Source organism: Chanodichthys erythropterus, chromosome 19 (genome assembly GCF_024489055.1).
Source record: "Chanodichthys erythropterus isolate Z2021 chromosome 19, ASM2448905v1, whole genome shotgun sequence".
Classification (NCBI taxonomy): domain Eukaryota; kingdom Metazoa; phylum Chordata; class Actinopteri; order Cypriniformes; family Xenocyprididae; genus Chanodichthys; species Chanodichthys erythropterus.
This window is the reverse complement of record NC_090239.1, coordinates 1,050,001-1,070,662: the sequence shown is the minus strand read 5'-3', so window position 1 is coordinate 1,070,662 and position 20,662 is coordinate 1,050,001. Positions and strand designations below refer to the sequence as shown.

The 20,662-nt window shown below is 45.7% G+C and overlaps 1 protein-coding gene across 2 annotated transcripts in view; it reads right to left on the bottom strand.

The window, feature by feature from the left end:
- The window catches only part of mtr (5-methyltetrahydrofolate-homocysteine methyltransferase), a 34,846-nt gene extending 17,317 nt beyond the window's left edge, over positions 1–17,529 (bottom strand). The window contains exons 1-22 of one of the 2 annotated variants that reach the window (XM_067369788.1): positions 17,340–17,529; positions 15,448–15,659; positions 15,277–15,366; positions 14,183–14,252; positions 14,013–14,105; positions 13,827–13,933; positions 13,559–13,618; positions 11,454–11,548; positions 11,230–11,330; positions 11,027–11,088; positions 10,876–10,943; positions 10,720–10,799; positions 9,852–9,964; positions 7,808–7,948; positions 7,483–7,668; positions 7,110–7,289; positions 6,920–7,036; positions 6,674–6,814; positions 3,648–3,737; positions 3,406–3,558; positions 3,179–3,280; positions 2,971–3,071 (exon numbers count right to left, since the gene is read on the bottom strand). In XM_067369788.1, coding sequence (XP_067225889.1) covers positions 2,971–3,071; positions 3,179–3,280; positions 3,406–3,558; positions 3,648–3,737; positions 6,674–6,814; positions 6,920–7,036; positions 7,110–7,289; positions 7,483–7,668; positions 7,808–7,948; positions 9,852–9,964; positions 10,720–10,799; positions 10,876–10,943; positions 11,027–11,088; positions 11,230–11,330; positions 11,454–11,548; positions 13,559–13,618; positions 13,827–13,933; positions 14,013–14,105; positions 14,183–14,252; positions 15,277–15,366; positions 15,448–15,659; positions 17,340–17,397 — 2,420 coding nt within the window. In that variant the 5' untranslated portion in view covers positions 17,398–17,529. The remainder of the gene's footprint in view (positions 1–2,970; positions 3,072–3,178; positions 3,281–3,405; positions 3,559–3,647; positions 3,738–6,673; positions 6,815–6,919; positions 7,037–7,109; positions 7,290–7,482; positions 7,669–7,807; positions 7,949–9,851; positions 9,965–10,719; positions 10,800–10,875; positions 10,944–11,026; positions 11,089–11,229; positions 11,331–11,453; positions 11,549–13,558; positions 13,619–13,826; positions 13,934–14,012; positions 14,106–14,182; positions 14,253–15,276; positions 15,367–15,447; positions 15,660–17,339) is intronic. The other variant, XM_067369789.1, reaches the window with a different exon arrangement.
- Positions 17,530–20,662: the final 3,133 nt, after the last annotated feature.

Here is a 20,662-nt window from a genome sequence, read left to right as displayed (position 1 = left end):
ACCCTCACCCGCACCGACGCACCCTCACCGACGCACCCTCACCGACGCACCCTCACCCTCTCACCCTCACCGTCGCACCCTCACCCTCTCACCCTCACCGTCGCACCCTCACCGACGCACCCTCACCGTCGCACCCTCACCGATGCACCCTCACCGTCGCACCCTCACCAACGCACCCTCACCCTCTCCGACGCACCCTCACCGTCGCACCCTCACCCTCTCGTCGCACCCTCACCGTCGCACCCTCACCCGCACCGTCGCACCCTCACCGTCTCACCCTCACCGTCGCACCCTCACCGACGCACCCTCACCCACGCACCCTCACCGTCGCACCCTCACCGTCGCACCCTCACCGAGGCTATCGCACCTGCACCGTCGCACCCTCACCGTCGCACCCTCACCGACGCACCCTCACCGACGCACCCTCACCGACGCACCCTCACCGACGCACCCTCACCGTCTCACCCTCACCGTCGCACCCTCACCGACGCACCCTCACCGTCGCACCCTCACCGACGCACCCTCACCCTCTCCGACGCACCCTCACCGTCGCACCCTCACCCTCTCGTTGCACCCTCACCCGCATCGTCGCACCCTCACCGTCTCACCCTCACCGTCGCACCCTCACCGACGCACCCTCACCGTCTCACCCTCACCGTCGCACCCTCACCCTCTCACCCTCACCGACGCACCCTCACCGACGCACCCTCACCCTCTCACCCTCACCGTCGCACCCTCACCCTCACCGTCGCACCCTCACCCGCACCGTCGCACCCTCACCGTCTCACCGACGCACCCTCACCGTCTCACCCTCACCGGCGCACCCTCACCGTCGCACCCTCACCCTCTCACCCTCACCCTCTCACCCTCACCGTCGCACCCTCACCGTCGCACCCTCACCGACGCACCCTCACCCTCTCCGACGCAACCTCACCGTCGCACCCTCACCCTCTCGTCGCACCCTCACCCGCACAGTCGCACCCTCACCGTCTCACCCTCACCCGCACCGACGCACCCTCACCGACGCACCCTCACCGACGCACCCTCACCCTCTCACCCTCTCACCCTCTCACCCTCACCGTCCCACCCCGACCCTCTCACCCTCACCGTCGCCCACTCACCGACGCACCCTCACCGTCGCACCCTCACCGTCGCACCCTCACCGACGCACCCTCACCGTCGCACCCTCACCAACGCACCCTCACCCTCTCCGACGCACCCTCACCGTCGCACCCTCACCCTCTCGTCGCACCCTCACCGTCGCACCCTCACCCGCACCGTCGCACCCTCACCGTCTCACCCTCACCGTCGCACCCTCACCGACGCACCCTCACCGACGCACCCTCACCGTCGCACCCTCACCGTCGCACCCTCACCTGCACCGTCGCACCCTCACCCTCACCGTCGCACCCTCACCCGCACCGTCGCACCCTCACCGTCTCACCGTCGCACCCTCACCGTCTCACCGTCGCACCCTCACCGTCTCACCGGCGCACCCTCACCGGCGCACCCTCACCGACGCACCCTCACCGACCGGCGCACCGTCACCGTCGCACCCTCACCGTCGCACCCTCACCGGCGCACCCTCACCGGCGCACCCTCTCCGACGCACCCTCTCCGACGCACCCTCTCCGACGCACCCTCACCGTCGCACCCTAACCGCACCGACACACCCTCACCGACGCACCCTCACCGGCGCACCGGCGCACCCTCACCGACGCACCCGCACCGACGCACCCGCACCGACGCACCCTCACCGTCGCACCCTCACCGACGCACCCTCACCGTCGCACCCTCACCGTCTCACCCTCACCGTCTCACCCTCACCCTCACCGGCGCACCCGCACCGTCGCACCCTCACCGTCGCACCCTCACCGTCGCACCCTCACCGTCGCACCCTCACCCTCTCCGACGCACCCTCACCGTCGCACCCTCACCCTCTCGTCGCACCCTCACCCGCACAGTCGCACCCTCACCGTCTCACCCTCACCCGCACCGACGCACCCTCACCGACGCACCCTCACCGACGCACCCTCACCGACGCACCCTCACCCTCTCACCCTCACCCTCTCACCCTCTCACCCTCACCGTCGCACCCTCACCCTCTCACCCTCACCGACGCACCCTCACCGTCGCACCCTCACCGTCGCACCCTCACCGTCGCACCCTCACCGACGCACCCTCACCGTCGCACCCTCACCAACGCACCCTCACCCTCTCCGACGCACCCTCACCGTCGCACCCTCACCCTCTCGTCGCACCCTCACCGTCGCACCCTCACCCGCACCGTCGCACCCTCACCGTCTCACCCTCACCGTCGCACCCTCACCGACGCACCCTCACCGACGCACCCTCACCGTCGCACCCTCACCGTCGCACCCTCACCTGCACCGTCGCACCCTCACCCTCACCGTCGCACCCTCACCCGCACCGTCGCACCCTCACCGTCTCACCGTCGCACCCTCACCGTCTCACCGTCGCACCCTCACCGTCTCACCGGCGCACCCTCACCGGCGCACCCTCACCGGCGCACCCTCACCGACGCACCCTCACCGGCGCACCGTCACCGTCGCACCCTCACCGTCGCACCCTCACCGGCGCACCCTCACCGGCGCACCCTCACCGGCGCACCCTCACCGGCGCACCCTCTCCGACGCACCCTCTCCGACGCACCCTCTCCGACGCACCCTCACCGTCGCACCCTAACCGCACCGACACACCCTCACCGACGCACCCTCACCGGCGCACCGGCGCACCCTCACCGACGCACCCGCACCGACGCACCCGCACCGACGCACCCGCACCGACGCACCCTCACCGTCGCACCCTCACCGTCGCACCCTCACCGTCTCACCCTCACCGTCTCACCCTCACCCTCACCGGCGCACCCGCACCGACGCACCCGCACCCTCTCACCCTCACCGACGCACCCTCACCGTTGCACCCGCACTCACACACTCACAGACTCACCTGAAGTTGTTGCACCCCAGCACGACTCCCACAATGTTTTTGCCGATATCATGAACGTCTCCCTTCACTGTGGCCAACACAACCGTCCCCTGATACGGGTCCTGCAGAACCAGCACACATCACTAACAGCCAACCTGACGAGTTCATCTAGATCAGTTTACAGTAACTGTTCCCATCGTGTTCTCCGAGATGTTTCATCTTCACTCACCACGTCTTCATCAGATCCAGACATCATCTGCTGTCTCTCCTCCTCCATGAAGGGAATCAGATGTCCGACAGCTTTCTTCATCACACGGGCGGATTTGATCACCTGATGACACACAAACTGGACCTGTGATTGACTCTACTACAGTCTTAAAGTCCCCATGAAACCAAAATCTACGGAATCTGATTCATGATTATTATTTTAAATTCATGTTCCTCGTAATCTTGTACCTGCGGTAAGAACATCTTTCCAGCTCCAAACAGATCTCCAACCGTCTTCATGCCGTTCATGAGCGGCCCCTCGATCACGTGCAGCGGACGGGGATAACGGTCCGTCTGAAGACGCGCCTCCTCCGTGTCCTCCACAACATGCTTCTCTATCCCCTGAGAACACACACACACACACACACACGAGTTACAGACGATTCAAGAGATCGTATCATAAGTGAGGTTTCCGTGCGGCAAGTGCTGACCTTGATGAGCGCGTACTCCAGCCGCTCCTCCACGCTGCTGTGCCTCCACTCATCCGTCTGGATCACCTTCTTTCCTCCTTTAGCATTATTCTACATGAACCACAGAGGAAAACAACACTATGAGGAAGAACACAAACCAACACTTCAGTCAACAACACCAGGGACCGATCATGACTCTCACAGCAAGAAAATAACTGATCATCCTCAGGTTTTTGAGCTGAATAATTTTGAGTGAACATTTTTCACAGGAACATGAGTTCAGATCAATGAGGCCCACGATCAGACAGTTCCACACTAAACCTGTGCTAACTGAAAGAAAACAAGCTGACAAAAAGATTGAACACAATATTTGGCAATAGCACAGCATAATGAGAGACTTAGAATCAATTTAAAAAGCAGGTCATTTTTTTTACCTGGACACCAAATTAATTTTAACACAAGGGTTTCATCAACACTCCTTCATTAAAGTGTGATAAGTACAAATAAATCACATTAAAACAGCGGCATGTAACTTCTCAAGTAAGGCAACATTGCTGCAAGTGTTTGCAACAAATTGAATTCATTAATATCAAGATCTGTTTTTTTTTTGTTCATAGACAGGTTCAGAGTCTGATTCTGGTTTAGAGCGGACTGTGCCGGTCTTGGGTTCTGGTTTAGAGCGGACTGTGCCGGTCTTGGGTTCTGGTTTAGAGCGGACTGTGCCGGTCTTGGGTTCTGGTTTAGAGCGGATTGTGCCGGTCTTGGGTTCTGGTTTAGAGCGGATTGTGCCGGTCTTGGGTTCTGGTTTAGAGTGGATTGTGCCTGTCTTTGGTTCTGGTTTAGAGCAGATTGTGCCGGTCTTTGGTTCTGGTTTAGAGCGGATGGTGTTCTGGTTTAAAGCGGATTGTGCCGATCTTTGGTTCTGGTTTAGAGCGGATTGTGCCGGTCTTGGGTTCTGGTTTAGAGCGGATTGTGCCGGTCTTGGGTTCTGGTTTAGAGTGGATTGTGCCTGTCTTTGGTTCTGGTTTAGAGCGGATTGTGCCGGTCTTGGGTTCTGGTTTAGAGCGGATTGTGCCGGTCTTGGGTTCTGGTTTAGAGCGGATTGTGCCGGTCTTGGGTTCTGGTTTAGAGCGGATTGTGCCGGTCTTGGGTTCTGGTTTAGAGCGGATTGTGCCTGTCTTTGGTTCTGGTTTAGAGCGGATTGTGCCGGTCTTTGGTTCTGGTTTAAAGCGGATTGTGTTCTGGTTTAAAGCGGATTGTGCCGATCTTTGGTTCTGGTTTAGAGCAGATTGTGCCGGACTTTGGTTCTGGTTTAAAGCGGATTGTGCCAATCTTTGGTTCTGGTTTAGAGTGGATTGTGCCTGTCTTTGGTTCTGGTTTAGAGCGGATTGTGCCGGTCTTGGGTTCTGGTTTAGAGCGGATTGTGCCGATCTTTGGTTCTGGTTTAGAGCGGATTGTGCCTGTCTTTGGTTCTGGTTTAAAGCGGATTGTGTTCTGGTTTAGAGCAGATTGTGCCGGTCTTTGGTTCTGGTTTAAAGCGGATTGTGCCGATCTTTGGTTCTGGTTTAGAGCGGATTGTGCCTGTCTTTGGTTCTGGTTTAGAGCGGATTGTGCCGGTCTTTGGTTCTGGTTTAAAGCGGATTGTGTTCTGGTTTAAAGCGGATTGTGCCGATCTTTGGTTCTGGTTTAGAGCAGATTGTGCCGGACTTTGGTTCTGGTTTAAAGCGGATTGTGCCAATCTTTGGTTCTGGTTTAGAGTGGATTGTGCCTGTCTTTGGTTCTGGTTTAGAGCGGATTGTGCCGGTCTTGGGTTCTGGTTTAGAGCGGATTGTGCCGATCTTTGGTTCTGGTTTAGAGTGGATTGTGCCTGTCTTTGGTTCTGGTTTAAAGCGGATTGTGTTCTGGTTTAGAGCAGATTGTGCCGGTCTTTGGTTCTGGTTTAAAGCGGATTGTGCCGATCTTTGGTTCTGGTTTAGAGCGGATTGTGCCGGTCTTGGGTTCTGGTTTAGAGCGGATTGTAACGGTCTTGGGTTCTGGTTTAGAGTGGATTGTGCCTGTCTTTGGTTCTGGTTTAGAGCGGATTGTGCCGGTCTTTGGTTCTGGTTTAAAGCGGATTGTGTTCTGGTTTAAAGCGGATTGTGCCGGTCTTTGGTTCTGGTTTAAAGCGGATTGTGCCGATCTTTGGTTCTGGTTTAGAGTGGATTGTGCCTGTCTTTGGTTCTGGTTTAGAGCGGATTGTGCCGGTCTTGGGTTCTGGTTTAGAGCGGATTGTGCCGATCTTTGGTTCTGGTTTAGAGTGGATTGTGCCTGTCTTTGGTTCTGGTTTAAAGCGGATTGTGTTCTGGTTTAGAGCAGATTGTGCCGGTCTTTGGTTCTGGTTTAAAGCGGATTGTGCCGATCTTTGGTTCTGGTTTAGAGCGGATTGTGCCGGTCTTGGGTTCTGGTTTAGAGCGGATTGTAACGGTCTTGGGTTCTGGTTTAGAGTGGATTGTGCCTGTCTTTGGTTCTGGTTTAGAGCGGATTGTGCCGGTCTTTGGTTCTGGTTTAAAGCGGATTGTGTTCTGGTTTAAAGCGGATTGTGCCGATCTTTGGTTCTGGTTTAGAGCAGATTGTGCCGGTCTTTGGTTCTGGTTTAAAGCGGATTGTGCCGGTCTTTGGTTCTGGTTTAAAGCGGATTGTGCCGATATTTGGTTCTGGTTTAGAGCGGATTGTGCCGGTCTTGGGTTCTGGTTTAGAGTGGATTGTGCCTGTCTTGGGTTCTGGTTTAGAGTGGATTGTGCCTGTCTTTGGTTCTGGTTTAAAGCGGATTGTGCCGATCTTTGGTTCTGGTTTAGAGCGGATTGTGCCGGTCTTTGGTTCTGGTTTAGAGCGGATTGTGCCGGTCTTTGGTTCTGGTTTAGAGCGGATTGTGCCGGTCTTTGGTTCTGGTTTAGAGCGGATTGTGCCGGTCTTTGTTTCTGGTTTAGAGCGGATTGTGTTCTGGTTTAGAGCGGATTGTGGTGGTCTCTGGTTCTGGTTCAGAGTGGATGGTTCTGGTTCTACAGTACCTGTGCGTACAGCAGGAGTTTCTCTGTGGCATCTGGGTCTTTGTTCCAGATGATGTTCTCACAGAGCAGCAGGAGCTCTTTATCGATGTCGTCATACACCGGCAGATTGCCAGCGTTCACGATTCCCATGTCCATCCCATCCTGAACACACACACACACACACACTTACTGCTGCTCATGAGTTTGTACAAACATAAATCTTCTCATCCATGGAGTTTCAGGTCTGATGATGTGATGCAGCTGCACCTTGATGGCGTGGTAGAGAAAGGCTCCATGCATGGCCTCTCTGATGACGTCCATCCCTCTGAAGGAGAAGGAGAGGTTGGACAGGCCGCCGCTGACCCTCGCACCCGGCAGATTCTCCTACGCACATACAGAACATTAACACAGAGATCCTTCAGCCAGAACCGGTTCATCAATGACCCGTCCGACAGACCTTTATTCTCCGGGTGGCTTTGATGAAGTTGACGGCGTACATGCGGTGCTCGTCCATGCCTGTTCCGATGGTCAGGATGTTTGGGTCAAAGATGATGTCATTGGGGTTGAAGCTCGCTTTACTGATCAGGAGGTGATAAGCACGTGAACAGATCCGCACCTTCTCATCCGTTTCTGTCGCCTAGAGACACAGAAAACACACGAGCAGGGGCTTTATTCTCAAAATCATACCAACAATTTAGCAAGTAGTTTACAAAGGTTAGGTTACATATTTCAATATCCCGTCAAATAAGAAACTTTTCTTTAAGAAATAATTATGATTTACGCACACAACACATCAAATCAAATCGAATTGTAAACCGTTTGTATCCCACCTGTCCATCTTCATCAAACGCCATGACGACCACAGCGGCGCCGTAGCGTCGGACCTGTCGGGCGCGGCGCAGGAATTCTTCTTCGCCCTCCTTCAGGCTGATGCTGTTGACGATGCATTTGCCCTGACAGCACTTTAACCCCGCCTCGATGACTGCGAAGTTCGACGAGTCGATGCACAGCGGCACCTGCGGCACAATAGGGTCACCACAATATACACGCAGCAAAGGTTTATTATAGATAGTATTTCATATGCAATTTCCAGAAGATTCCATTAGATCTCTTGAAACTTTAATTGAATAAGGCTGATAATGGCTGCAGCTTCACCTTGGCGATGTCGGGTTCAGAGGCGATGAGTTTACAGAAGCGGCTCATCGCAGCGGCTCCATCCAGCATCCCCTCGTCCATATTAATGTCCAGAACCTGAGCGCCCATTTCCACCTGAGCTTTAGCGATGCTCAACGCCTCCTACACACACACACACAGAGAGAGACTGTCAATCTAGAGCAGCTCACGGATAAAATTCCCATGAAATCAAAACCTACAACTCTTGTTTTTTTGTTTTTAATGGAATCATTTTTGTTTTAAATTCATGTTCCTGGTAATCTTGAATCAGAATATCTTCTCCTCCCTCTTGCAGCATCTCTTCTGTTCTCTGATGATGAGGGCGGGGCAACCTGTCACTCACATGAGATCCGCCAATAGCAAACCACAACCATACAATCAATTCCCCACAGACAAAAATCAAGCCCCGCTCTACATTTGTTCTTGTTTGCGAAGCACTCAAATACATGCCACAATAGAGATGAAAAGATATGCAACATTCTTTACATGCTGACTTTATCGTCCAATAAATGTCCAGCAGTCTGTCAACGGCTTGCATGATATATATTTTAACTCTCTGGAGTCCGTTAATTTGCAGGATTTTTTTCACATTGCAGAAAAACAGACTTAAAATACTCCGTAATTTCTTGTCATAGAGACACAAGTAATATATCAATTGAAACTATAGAATGTCTTTTATTTGTGTACACTCAGAGTAAAAACACAATGTTGTGCTTTTTGTAAAATAAAGAAAACTAACATGATGCGTGATCTCTCGTCTGCCTCTGAACGAAGTCCAATCTGATAGTTCTCAGAAAATGAACTGTAACTTATGAATACTAATGACAAAAAAATGACACTTATGTCTAAAGAAACATTGAAATGTCAGGTTTTAAATCGTGCAAGTCAAAAACAAACATTCTGTGTTTATGTAATCTGTATGAAAAGAGAGCCATGTCAGAAGTCCGTGATTCAGCTCATTATCCACTAATGCGGCCACGCCCACGGAGCTAGAGCTATTCAGACGCAAATTCAGAGGCAATTCATGCATTCATCGTCTCAATCGTGTATTTATTGTCCTGAAAAGTGTTTATCTGGATGTTAAAGCCATGGTTAGCGATCTCTAGAAGACATGCCATTAGTTCCTTTTCTTCTTTATATGAATTTGTGGCCTAAAGGTGTACAGAGAGCGCCCTCCGGCTGCAAGTATGAATTGAAAACAGTATCCAGCACTCATAGTGATGACAATATTGAATAAATATTACTCCTCAGTATAGAATATTGACAAATATATAAGAATCCATCAATATTTCTCCAAATGTGCATGCTTTTAAGCTAAAAGCCTATATGAAATGCCACAGAGGTAACATAATTGTTCAGATACTTTGCATCACAGAAATACATGATATTTTAAAGAATATAATAGAATACCATTATTTTAAATTGTAATAATATTTCACAGTATTGCTGTTTATGATGAGCTGAGACATGATTACAGAGGGTTTTTCCACAGCCTACCTGACTGAAAGGCCTCATTAATATGAAAGTCATTTCAGTTCATTATTATGTGATTATTTTGTCTTCTCAGGTGTAAATGGCCCATTATTCATGATCATTCATGCCTCCATGCATACTGTGTTTCTTGACAAAAGGTGTCTTACAAAAACTAAATCAATATATTGTTTTATATGAAGGAATAGGCAACATAATTTTTACAGAATTCTGAAGCAAAAACTCTAGTCTACAACCTCCAATACCCAGAAGTCTTGTCAATACAGATTTAATATACTTTTTTTGGCCTTATTTCAGTGACTTAATTTTTTAGTTTTTTCAATAACCACGCATAAACATTATTCCTTCAAAAACACAAACATGTACATACATGTTCCTCACATATTATTGTAGCCTAGTTTGTGCTGAATACAGTGTAATGACACTTGTGTCATTAATGTTTATGAACAAATGAAAAAAGCACAAATGTCAGGGCATGTCAAAACCTCTCCAGGCCCCAAATCAGCCTCAGACTCCAGAGGGTTAAGGAACGAACCTCATATTGTCCAGCCATGATGAGCTTGGCAAACCTGCGTGACCCGGCGACATTACAGCGCTCCCCGATGTTCACAAAGTTTGTGTACGGACCAATCCTGAACGGCTCCAAACCTGAGCCAAAAAACACAATGTCACATATGCAAACAATCGTTCATTATTATTATTATTAATATTATTTAACTTGATAACTGTCAGCATTCTGACACTTTTTCCGCCTTTTTCTGCCTTTTTTCCCCATCACATTTCATCATAAATCATCATAAATTAGGTATTGTTCAAAAGCTTAAACTCTCAAAATGAATCCTGTGAAATAAGTTTAGAATTTGGACAAGGCCTTACCATGGAAACGGTACATTAACACCTTGCAGCAAGCTCCTCCCACTAGTTGGTGGAGTCATGTGTCATATTACAAAATTTACTGTGCTATTTTATATTCAAATTTTTTTCTAAACTTTGCAAAACACATATCAAAGTTCCATATTGTGACAGATATTAATTAATGACAGGAAATGCATTAAATTGAGAGCGAGTGTCCCTGAAAACGCCTAAAAATTTTTGTGATATCGACTTCAAATTTGGAACACAACTTGGATAGGCAAAGGACTTTGATTTTATAGCAATTTTTGATTCCGAATTGTTTTGTAAAATACATATTTTGTATAAAATTAAAAAAGAGCTTTACAGTAAACTGGAACACTTTCATTTTCTGACGTGATTCTGCAATAATGTCCTAAGCGTCCCTTTAAAAAGAGGTCTGTATTGCACAGCATTCACAAATTAAAATCATTTCAGACATTTAAACAGGTTAATATGCAAGTGTTAATTCCAGGTGAGGCAGAGCGGTTTAAAGATGAAGGCAGACGCACCTGACAGCAGCATATAATCACTGTACACATCTGTAGGAGGAACTCTGGGTTTGACGTGACGCACACTTTCAGCAATTGCCCTGAAAAACACACACATCCTTGAGTTCAGCGATCTCGACACCAACACACACTCAAGGATGAATCACTCTCACACACCGGATGTGATCGGGTGTCGTTCCGCAGCAGCCGCCAACAATATTCACCAAACCGTCCACAGCAAACTCCTGTGGGAACATAACGTGTGTAATGAGAAACTCCTTCGGGCACATTCGCACGCGTCAGGAGGGTGTGTGTAACGCTGCTTTACCTTTAAATGTGACGCTGTGACAGCAGGTGTCTCGTCGTAGCCTCCGAATGTGTTGGGAAGCCCTGAAAACCAACACACGGATCAGAATACTGTAAACATGTGCATGTGATACAGAGTGCAGTATAATTACTTCAAACTGTTGTCACATATGTTCCATTTCATCATAAATTTGCATATATGCATCAGTCGTGTTCTGAACTCACCAGCGTTTGGGTAACAGATGACAAACGCTCCGGTGCTCTTGCCTATGGCTTCGATGAACGGACGCATCTCAGACGCACCGAGAGCGCAGTTCAAACCAATACTGGAACACAGACAGAGACACAATATCACTCACAAACATCTCTGAGGATCTGTGAAGAAACACGATTCACTGAAGATGGAGGATGTGAGGAGGAGTGAATGAAGAGGTCAGACTGATTCTCACCACAGCGGCTGAGTGTGAGACACACTGATGACGAACGCCTCGCCCGTCTGACCCGAGAGTGTGCGGCCGCTCTTATCTACGATAGTGCCTGAGATCTGCACACACACACACACACACACACACACACACACACACAATTATATACGGCCTAACACACAGGCTCACACTGAAAAAACTCAACATACACTCAATAAACTCAACACTATGCACAACTCAACTCTCAACACGCACGCACTCACAACTCAACGCGCGCACAACTCAACACTCAACAACACACTCAACACGCACAACTCAACACGCACGCACTCACAACTCAACGCGCGCACAACTCAACACTCAACAACGTGCACGCACAACACACTCAACACTCAACAACGCACTCAACAAGCATGCACTCACAACTCAACGCGCGCACAACTCAACACTCAACAACGTGCACGCACAACACACTCAACACTCAACACGCACAACTCAACGCGCACGCACTCAACACGCATGCACTCACAACTCAACGCGCGCACAACTCAACACTCAACAACGTGCACGCACAACACACTCAACACTCAACAACGCACTCAACAAGCATGCACTCACAACTCAACGCGCGCACAACTCAACACTCAACAACGTGCACGCACAACACACTCAACACTCAACACGCACAACTCAACGCGCACGCACTCAACACGCATGCACTCACAACTCAACGCGCGCACAACTCAACGCGCGCACAACTCAACACTCAACAACACACTCAACACGCACAACTCAACACGCACGCACTCACAACTCAACGCGCGCACAACTCAACACTCAACAACGTGCACGCACAACACACTCAACACTCAACAACGTGCACGCACAACACACTCAACACTCAACAACGCACTCAACACGCATGCACTCACAACTCAACGCGAGCACAACTCAACACTCAACAACGTGCACGCACAACACACTCAACACTCAACAACGCACTCAACACGCATGCACTCACAACTCAACGTGCGCACAACTCAACACTCAACAACGTGCACGCACAACACATTCAACACTCAACAACGCACTCAACACGCATGCACTCACAACTCAACGCGCACGCACTCAACACGCATGCACTCAACTCAATGCGAGCACAACTCAACACTCAACAACGTGCACGCACAACACACTCAACACTCAACAACGCACTCAACACGCATGCACTCACAACTCAACGCGCGCACAACTCAACACTCAACAACGTGCACGCACAACACACTCAACACGCACAACTCACTCAACACGCATGCACTCACAACTCAACGCGCGCACAACTCAACACTCAACAACGTGCACGCACAACACACTCAACACTCAACACGCACAACTCAACGCGCACGCACTCAACACGCATGCACTCACAACTCAACGCGAGCACAACTCAACACTCAACAACGTGCACGCACAACACACTCAACACTCAACAACGCACTCAACACGCATGCACTCACAACTCAACGTGCGCACAACTCAACACTCAACAACGTGCACGCACAACACACTCAACACTCAACAACGCACTCAACACGCATGCACTCACAACTCAATGCGCACAACTCAGCACGCACACACTCACAACTCAACACACACACGCACTCAACACACACGCACACACTCAACACTCACCACAATGCTCTAACAACTCAACACACTCTCACAACACTCATTACAACAAGAGCAAACTCACGCACACACACAAACAACACTCACACACTCTCACGCACATGTTTTTTTTTTCTGTGAATTGTGGGTCATTCCATAGGCATAATGGTTTTTATACTGTACAGAATGTATTTTCTCTCCCCCTAAACTACCCCCTAACCCTAAACTTACCCATCACAGGAAACTGTGCACACTTTTACTTTCTCACAAAAACTCATTCTGTGTGATTTATAAGCCTTTTGAAAAGTGGAGACATGGAGTAATGTCCTCATAAGTCATTGAAATACCCATGTCATTATACACATTTGTGTCCTGATATGTCACAAAAACACACACACACACAGTGCGTTCATGTGAGAAACAGATGAGCAGATCAAGTACAGCGAGTGTTAAACACTTACGAGCACAGGTCGAGGTTCATAACTCTCCTCAAACAGCTTGTCGATGGCAAATAAAGCCGCCTGATGGAAACACAGACATCAGTCATAATACAGAAATAATACACAAAAAAAAAACAATCATCATCTAACATGTAAACATACAAACTCTGAAATGTAAGAACTGGTATTTTCCGCTGTGATGTCATGCACTTATATTTAGTATGAATTTAGTTGATTTATCACTGCTAATAATCATCTATTTCAGTGTTCCTCACTCCGATCGTTGTACCTTTGCATTGGCCGTATCAAAGATGGTTTCCACCAGCAGAACATCAGCGCCTCCATCCAGCAGACCCTTCACCTGCTCCGCATACGCCTCCACCAGCTCGTCAAATGCTGAACACACACACACACACACACGTCACACGTGAAGAACAGCTGCAACCGTTCATCACAAGCACACACTCAGTCTTACTGATGTTCCTGAAGTCAGGTCTTTCCACCGACGGTGACACAGACAGCGTTTTATTGGTGGGACCCAGAGCTCCTGCTACAAACCGCTTGCAACCTGCAGACAACAACACCGACGTCACAAACGCCACGCTACCAACAGATAATGATGCGAGAGACTGATGAAAAAATGACCTGTTTGTGCTGTGACATCATCAGCCGCTCTCCTCGCCAGTTCAGCAGACGCCTTATTCAGCCGATACGCCTGACACACAACAACCGCCACACGTTACTGATGAACCAATAATCCACTTTCATTTAAAGGGTTAGTTCACCCAAAAATGAAAATTCTGTCATTTATTACTCTCCCTCATGTCGTTCCACACCTGTAAGACCATCGTTTTGTTAAGATATTTTTAATTAAGATATTTTTGATGAAATCCGATGGCTCAGTGAGGCCTGCATAGCCAGCAATGACATTTCCTCTCTCAAGATCCATTAATGTACTAATAATCAGTTCATGTGAGTTCAGTGGTTCAATATTAATATTATAAAGACACGAGAATATTTTTGGTGCGCCAAAAAAAAACAAAATAACGACTTATTTAGTGATGGCCGATTTCAAAACACTGCTTCAGGAAGATTCGGAGCGTTATGAATCAGCGTATCAAATCAGCGGTTCGGAGCACCAAAGTCACGTGATTTCAGGAGTTTGGCGGTTTGACACGCGATCCGAATCATTATTTGATACACTCCGAAACTTGTTTTAAAATCGGCCATCACTAATTAAGCCGCTATTTTGTTTTTTGACGCACCAAAAATATTCTCGTCACTTTGTAATATTAATATTGAACCACTGTACTCACATGAACTGATTTAAATGTTTTTAGTACATTAATGGATCTTGAGAGAGGAAATGTCATTGCTCGGGCCTCACTGAGCCATCGGATTTCATCAAAAATATCTTAATTTGTGTTCCGAAGATGAACGAAGGTGGGTGTGGAACGACATGAGGGAGAGTAATAAATGACATTATTTTCATTTTTGGGTGAACTAACCTTTTAAAGTGCCCCTATTATGTGTCAAAAACACTTTATTGTCTCATAATATCCACTGCAGCATCAGCTCTTTTCACTCAGTGTCTGAAACGCTTCGTTCAAAGATTCAGTCTCTCTAAACCCCGCCTCTCTGAGAGCTGCTCTGCTCTGATTGGTCAGAAACCAAACACTCATTGTCATATCTGAATTTCAGCACTTGATGTCAAACACATAAATGAAAGCAACGGTCACCAGATCCTCCATGGCGTAGTCCTGCTGAGCGACGCTGGTGCTGCTGAAGGTGTTCGTCTCGATGATGTCAGCGCCGGCCTCCAGATACTCCTGCGGACACACAGACGCGCTGATTCAGATCAGTTCAATGGCTTTTAAAGCGCTCACTCACACACACACACACACACACACCTTGTGGATGCTGTAGATGACGTCTGGTTGAGTGATGCTCAGGACGTCATTATTGCCCTTCAGACTCTTGGGATGATCTTTGAACTCTTGACCTCTGAAATCTTCCTCCTCCAGGTTCCTCTGCTGGATCATCGTTCCCATTCCTCCGTCCAGAACCAGAATCCTCTGCTGCAGGAGCTGCACGAGTTCATCCCGGAGAGACAACGCTCTTCCTGCTCAACACACACACACACACACACACACACACACACAGATGCTGATGTTAGAAAAAATTAGAAATGCTTTGGCAAAACATTGTAATTGTCATGCCGATAAAGCACACCTTGAATTGAATTGAGAAAGACACACACACACACACACACTCATACAGACACTTACAAATAAACAGACATACACAGACACACAAACAAATAAAACAGAAAAACACAAACACAGAGACACAGACACTAATTGCACACGCACAAAGACAAACAAATCACACATATACAGACATACACACAAATAAACACAAAGACACAAACAGACATAAACACATGCATACAGACACTCACAAACAAACAGACATACACAAAACAACACACATAGACACACACAAACAAATAAAACAGACACAAATTGCACACACAGACAAAGAGACAGACACACACAGATACACACAAATAAAACATACAAAACACACACAGAAACACACAGACACACAAAGACACAAATAAACAGACATACACAAATACACAGACACACAGAGACACACAAATCACACATGCATATACAAAGACAGACACACACACACACACACAAAGACAAACAGACATACACACACATGCATACAGACACTCACAAACAATCACACACACGCACAAAGACAGACACACAGATACACACAAATAAACATACAAAACACACACAGACACACAAAGACAAATACACAGACACACAAATCACACACATGCATACTCAAAGAGAGACACAAAAAAACCACACAGACACACAAACAAATAAAACAGACACACACACATGCGCACACACACAAAGAGACAAGCACACAGAGACACTAACTGCACACACAAAGACAGACACACACATACAGACACACACAGATGCACAAAGATACAAATAAACAGACATACACAAATACACAGACACACAAACAAATCACACACATGCATACACAAAGAAACACACACACAGACATATAGACATACAAATACACAAGTGCATACACAAACAAGAGACAAACACACGCAGAGAGACACACAAATCACAGACACACACAATAAAGTCAGCTTTATACAACACAGATTGATTCAAATCAGCTTCACAGTGATAAACAGGAAAATATCAGAATTAATGATGCAAAAATTCATCAAATATGAGAGAAATTCAGATTCTGCTATAAAGAGAGTCATTAATCAGATCAGTTCAGTTCTACAGAAGAAAATCATTATTCAACTCAGATTACTTCAATGTTGATTCAATTCAGTTCAATAACTTCAGTTTCAATGTCGCAAAAGATTCATCAGTCGCGAATTCACAACAAAGTTGTTGATTTAAAAAATGTTGCAAATAATCTTCAGTGATTTTTTTTTTGTGTGCAAAAATACAATGCACTGATCAGGCTGATGACGTCACTGGCATAGATCAATAACAAAATCTTTTCAGCCTGACTGACACACGTGCACTGCTGTCCGTGCACGCGCACACAAACAAACAAACAATCAAACAGCTTCTGTTACACAAGAGATCAAAGCTGCATCAAACTGATCCATAACATCTTCATTTCTCTCTGACTCTCACATCGCACACTAAAATTAATAATAACATCATCATTTGCATGAATCAGATTGATTTGGGCAGCGATCAGCTGATGCAACTGAAGCGCGTGCATGCATCACCTGTAGCAGCAGAACCGAGCCTGGACTCACCGGAACTGTGATGAATCGTCGGCGGCATCGTGCCGAATAAACACCCGAATCAAGAGTGTAAACGCAGCGCAGTGAAGTCAGGCCGGTGTGTGAAACTCCGACAAACTTTCTTGTTGGGAAAGTTCTGTGGCTGCGCCGAACACGTGTAGGAGATTCGCGCATGCGCGGCCTGACACGGGCACTGCTGTGCATGCGCGACTAATGCTGTTGTTTAATTTCCACAGCTTTATGTAGATATATGTAAATATTTAAAACCATAATAATATATATAAATAAAGGATTTTATTCTCCATAACGACACAGCATGAATAACTTAATAAAGCAGGAAAAGCATTTAAACTATAATATCTAATGATTGAATAGTATGTGATGTAAGGATCGTATGGGTCATTAAGTCCAAAAAAGAACTGAAACACCAGAACCATTTGGATCCAGCACAAACCAGCTTCAGTTTGACCTTTGACCCTCAGTGTGAGAATCACCTCATGGGTAAAGTTCAGTTCACATGAACACACGTGTGATGTTCAAACTGATTCAGGCTCCATGCTTCAGTTTATTGTCTTTTGATAAATTATGTGTAATTAATGAGACAATCTTTGTGTTTTTCACAGCAACATGAAACAGTTTCGATCTGTGTGTGTGTGTGTGTGTGTGTGTGTGCGTTATTGATCCAGACATGAACGTGTCTTACTGTTGACCACAGACTTGATCTATACTGACTGACCCTGCCTGTGACCTCTGACCTCTCCTGCAGCTCTCCTGATGGGAGACGCTTTGAATCAATTGAACCGATGCTTCGCTAAATGATTCACTGTTTTGAAGGTAACACACTGAGGACATCTGCTGGTCAAACACCACAGTCACAGTGAAACTGCTGTTAGATTTCGTGAGGTCAAACCTTAATTCTGACATTCTAGAAGATTCTTCTATCTAGATCTAGAAGATTTCTGAAGCACAGAGTCAATCAAGAGATTCATTGGGAATCACATTATTGAACAGAACTACTACTGATTCAGCCTCATCATATATATATTTCTTCATTTAGTTTCAACTCAGATGTTGTTTCTGGGCACAGTTATGACCCTGCTTTTCATATTTGCTGCAATATTACTTCAACACATTGAGAAAAAAAATAATGCATTTGTAAATATTTATGACATAAAACTCAAAATTATGACATACTATATCATAATTATTACATGAATAAGTAGTAATAATTATGAGTTTAAGTCTTAATTATGACAAAAATTCAAAATGACGTCAAAGTAATGACATAAAAAGTAAAAAGTATGACATTAATAATTCTTAATTATGGTACAAGTACTTGCAATTATTTACAAAATGTTAAAATTATCAGATAAAAAGTTGAAATTGACAAAACTGACAGTCAAAATTATGACATAAGTCATAATTATGAGTCAAAAAGTTGAAATCATGATATACTAAATCAATTATGACAAGTAATAATTTTTACATAAAAAGTTGAAATTATGGCACAAGTAATAATTATGAAATTAAAAAGTCAATTATGTCAAAGTAAAAATTATGATATAAAAAGTCAAAATTATTACATACTAAATCATAATTGACAAGTATTTATGTTATAATCATGACTCAGTATGTCAATTACTTAAATAAAAATTATGCCAAAAAGTCAAAATTATCAGATAAAAATTTGAAACTGACAAAATTGATAGTCAAAATTATGACATAAGTCATAATTATGAGTCAAAAAGTTGAAATTATGATATACTTAATCATAATTATGACAAATAATAATTGACAAGTTGAATAAAATGTTTGACAAGTCAATTATGACAGTCAAAAAATTATTAGATAAAAAGTTGAAATTATGGTATATGTAATAATTATGAAATTAAAAAGTCAAAATTATGACATTACTAATTCATAATTATGGCACAAGTACTTATGTCATAATGACTTAGTATGTCAGTTACTTACAAAAAGTTAAAATTATGACAAAAACATTAAAATTATCAGATAAAAAGTTGAAATTGACAAAGTAATTGAAATTATGATATACTATTTCATAACAAGTAATAATTTACATAAAAAGTTGAAATTATGGCATAAGTAATAATTATGAAATTAAAAAGTAAACATTCTGAGATAAAAAGTCAAAATTATAACAAAAAGTAGAAGTAATGACAAGTCAAAAGTATATGTCATTATGACTTAGTATGTCAAATACTTCAAAGAAAATTATGACAAAGTCAAAATTATCAGATAAAAAGTTGAAATTGACATGTCATAATTATGAGTCAAAAAGTTGAAATCATATACTAAATCATAATTATGACAGTCAAATTTGTGAGATAAAAAGTCAAAATTATGGCATAATTAATTATGAAATTAAAAAGTCAAAATTATGACATACTAAGTCATAGTTATGTTTATGACAAGTACTTATGTCATAATTATGATGTGCATAATCAGATACAAAATTGACAGTCAAAATTATGACGTCATATTTATGAGTCTTAAGGTTATGATATACTAAACCATAATTATGACAAATAATAATTGACAAAGTTTAAATTATGACATAAGTCATAATTATGACAGTCAAAATTATAAGATAAAAAGTCAAAATTATGACATAAAGTGGTGACTTTGTTTGTTTTTTTCTTCTATGGCCCTCAGTGCGGCGCAGTTATCATCTGTACACAATCATCAACTCGTTCACCAGCTGGTTTTATTTTATGAGTCGAGTCGGTTTATGCAGTATGTGGTCTGGCATTGTCATGTTGGAAAATGCAAGGTCTTCCCTGAAAGAGACGACGTCTGGATGGGAGCATATGTTGTTCTAGAACTTGGATACACCTTTCAGCATTGATGGTGCCTTTCCAGATGTGTAAGCTGCCCATGCCACACGCACTCATGCGACCCCATACCATCAGAGATGCAGACTTCTGAACTGAGCGCTGATAACAACTTGGGTCGTCCTTGTCCTCTTTAATCCGGATGACATGGCATCCCAGTTTTCCAAAAGAACTTCAAATTTTGATTCGTCTGACCACAGAACAGTTTCTACTTTGCCACAGTCCATTTTAAATAAGAAAACGCCTGTGCTTCTGGATCATGTTTAGATATGGCTTCTTTTTTGACCTATAGAGTTTTAGCCGGCAACGGCGAATGGCACGGTGGATTGAGTTCACCGACAATGTTTTCTGGAAGTATTCCTGAGCCCATGTTGTGATTTCCATTACAGTAGCATTCCTGTATGTGATGCAGTGCCGTCTAAGGGCCCGAAGATAACGTCAATCCAGTAT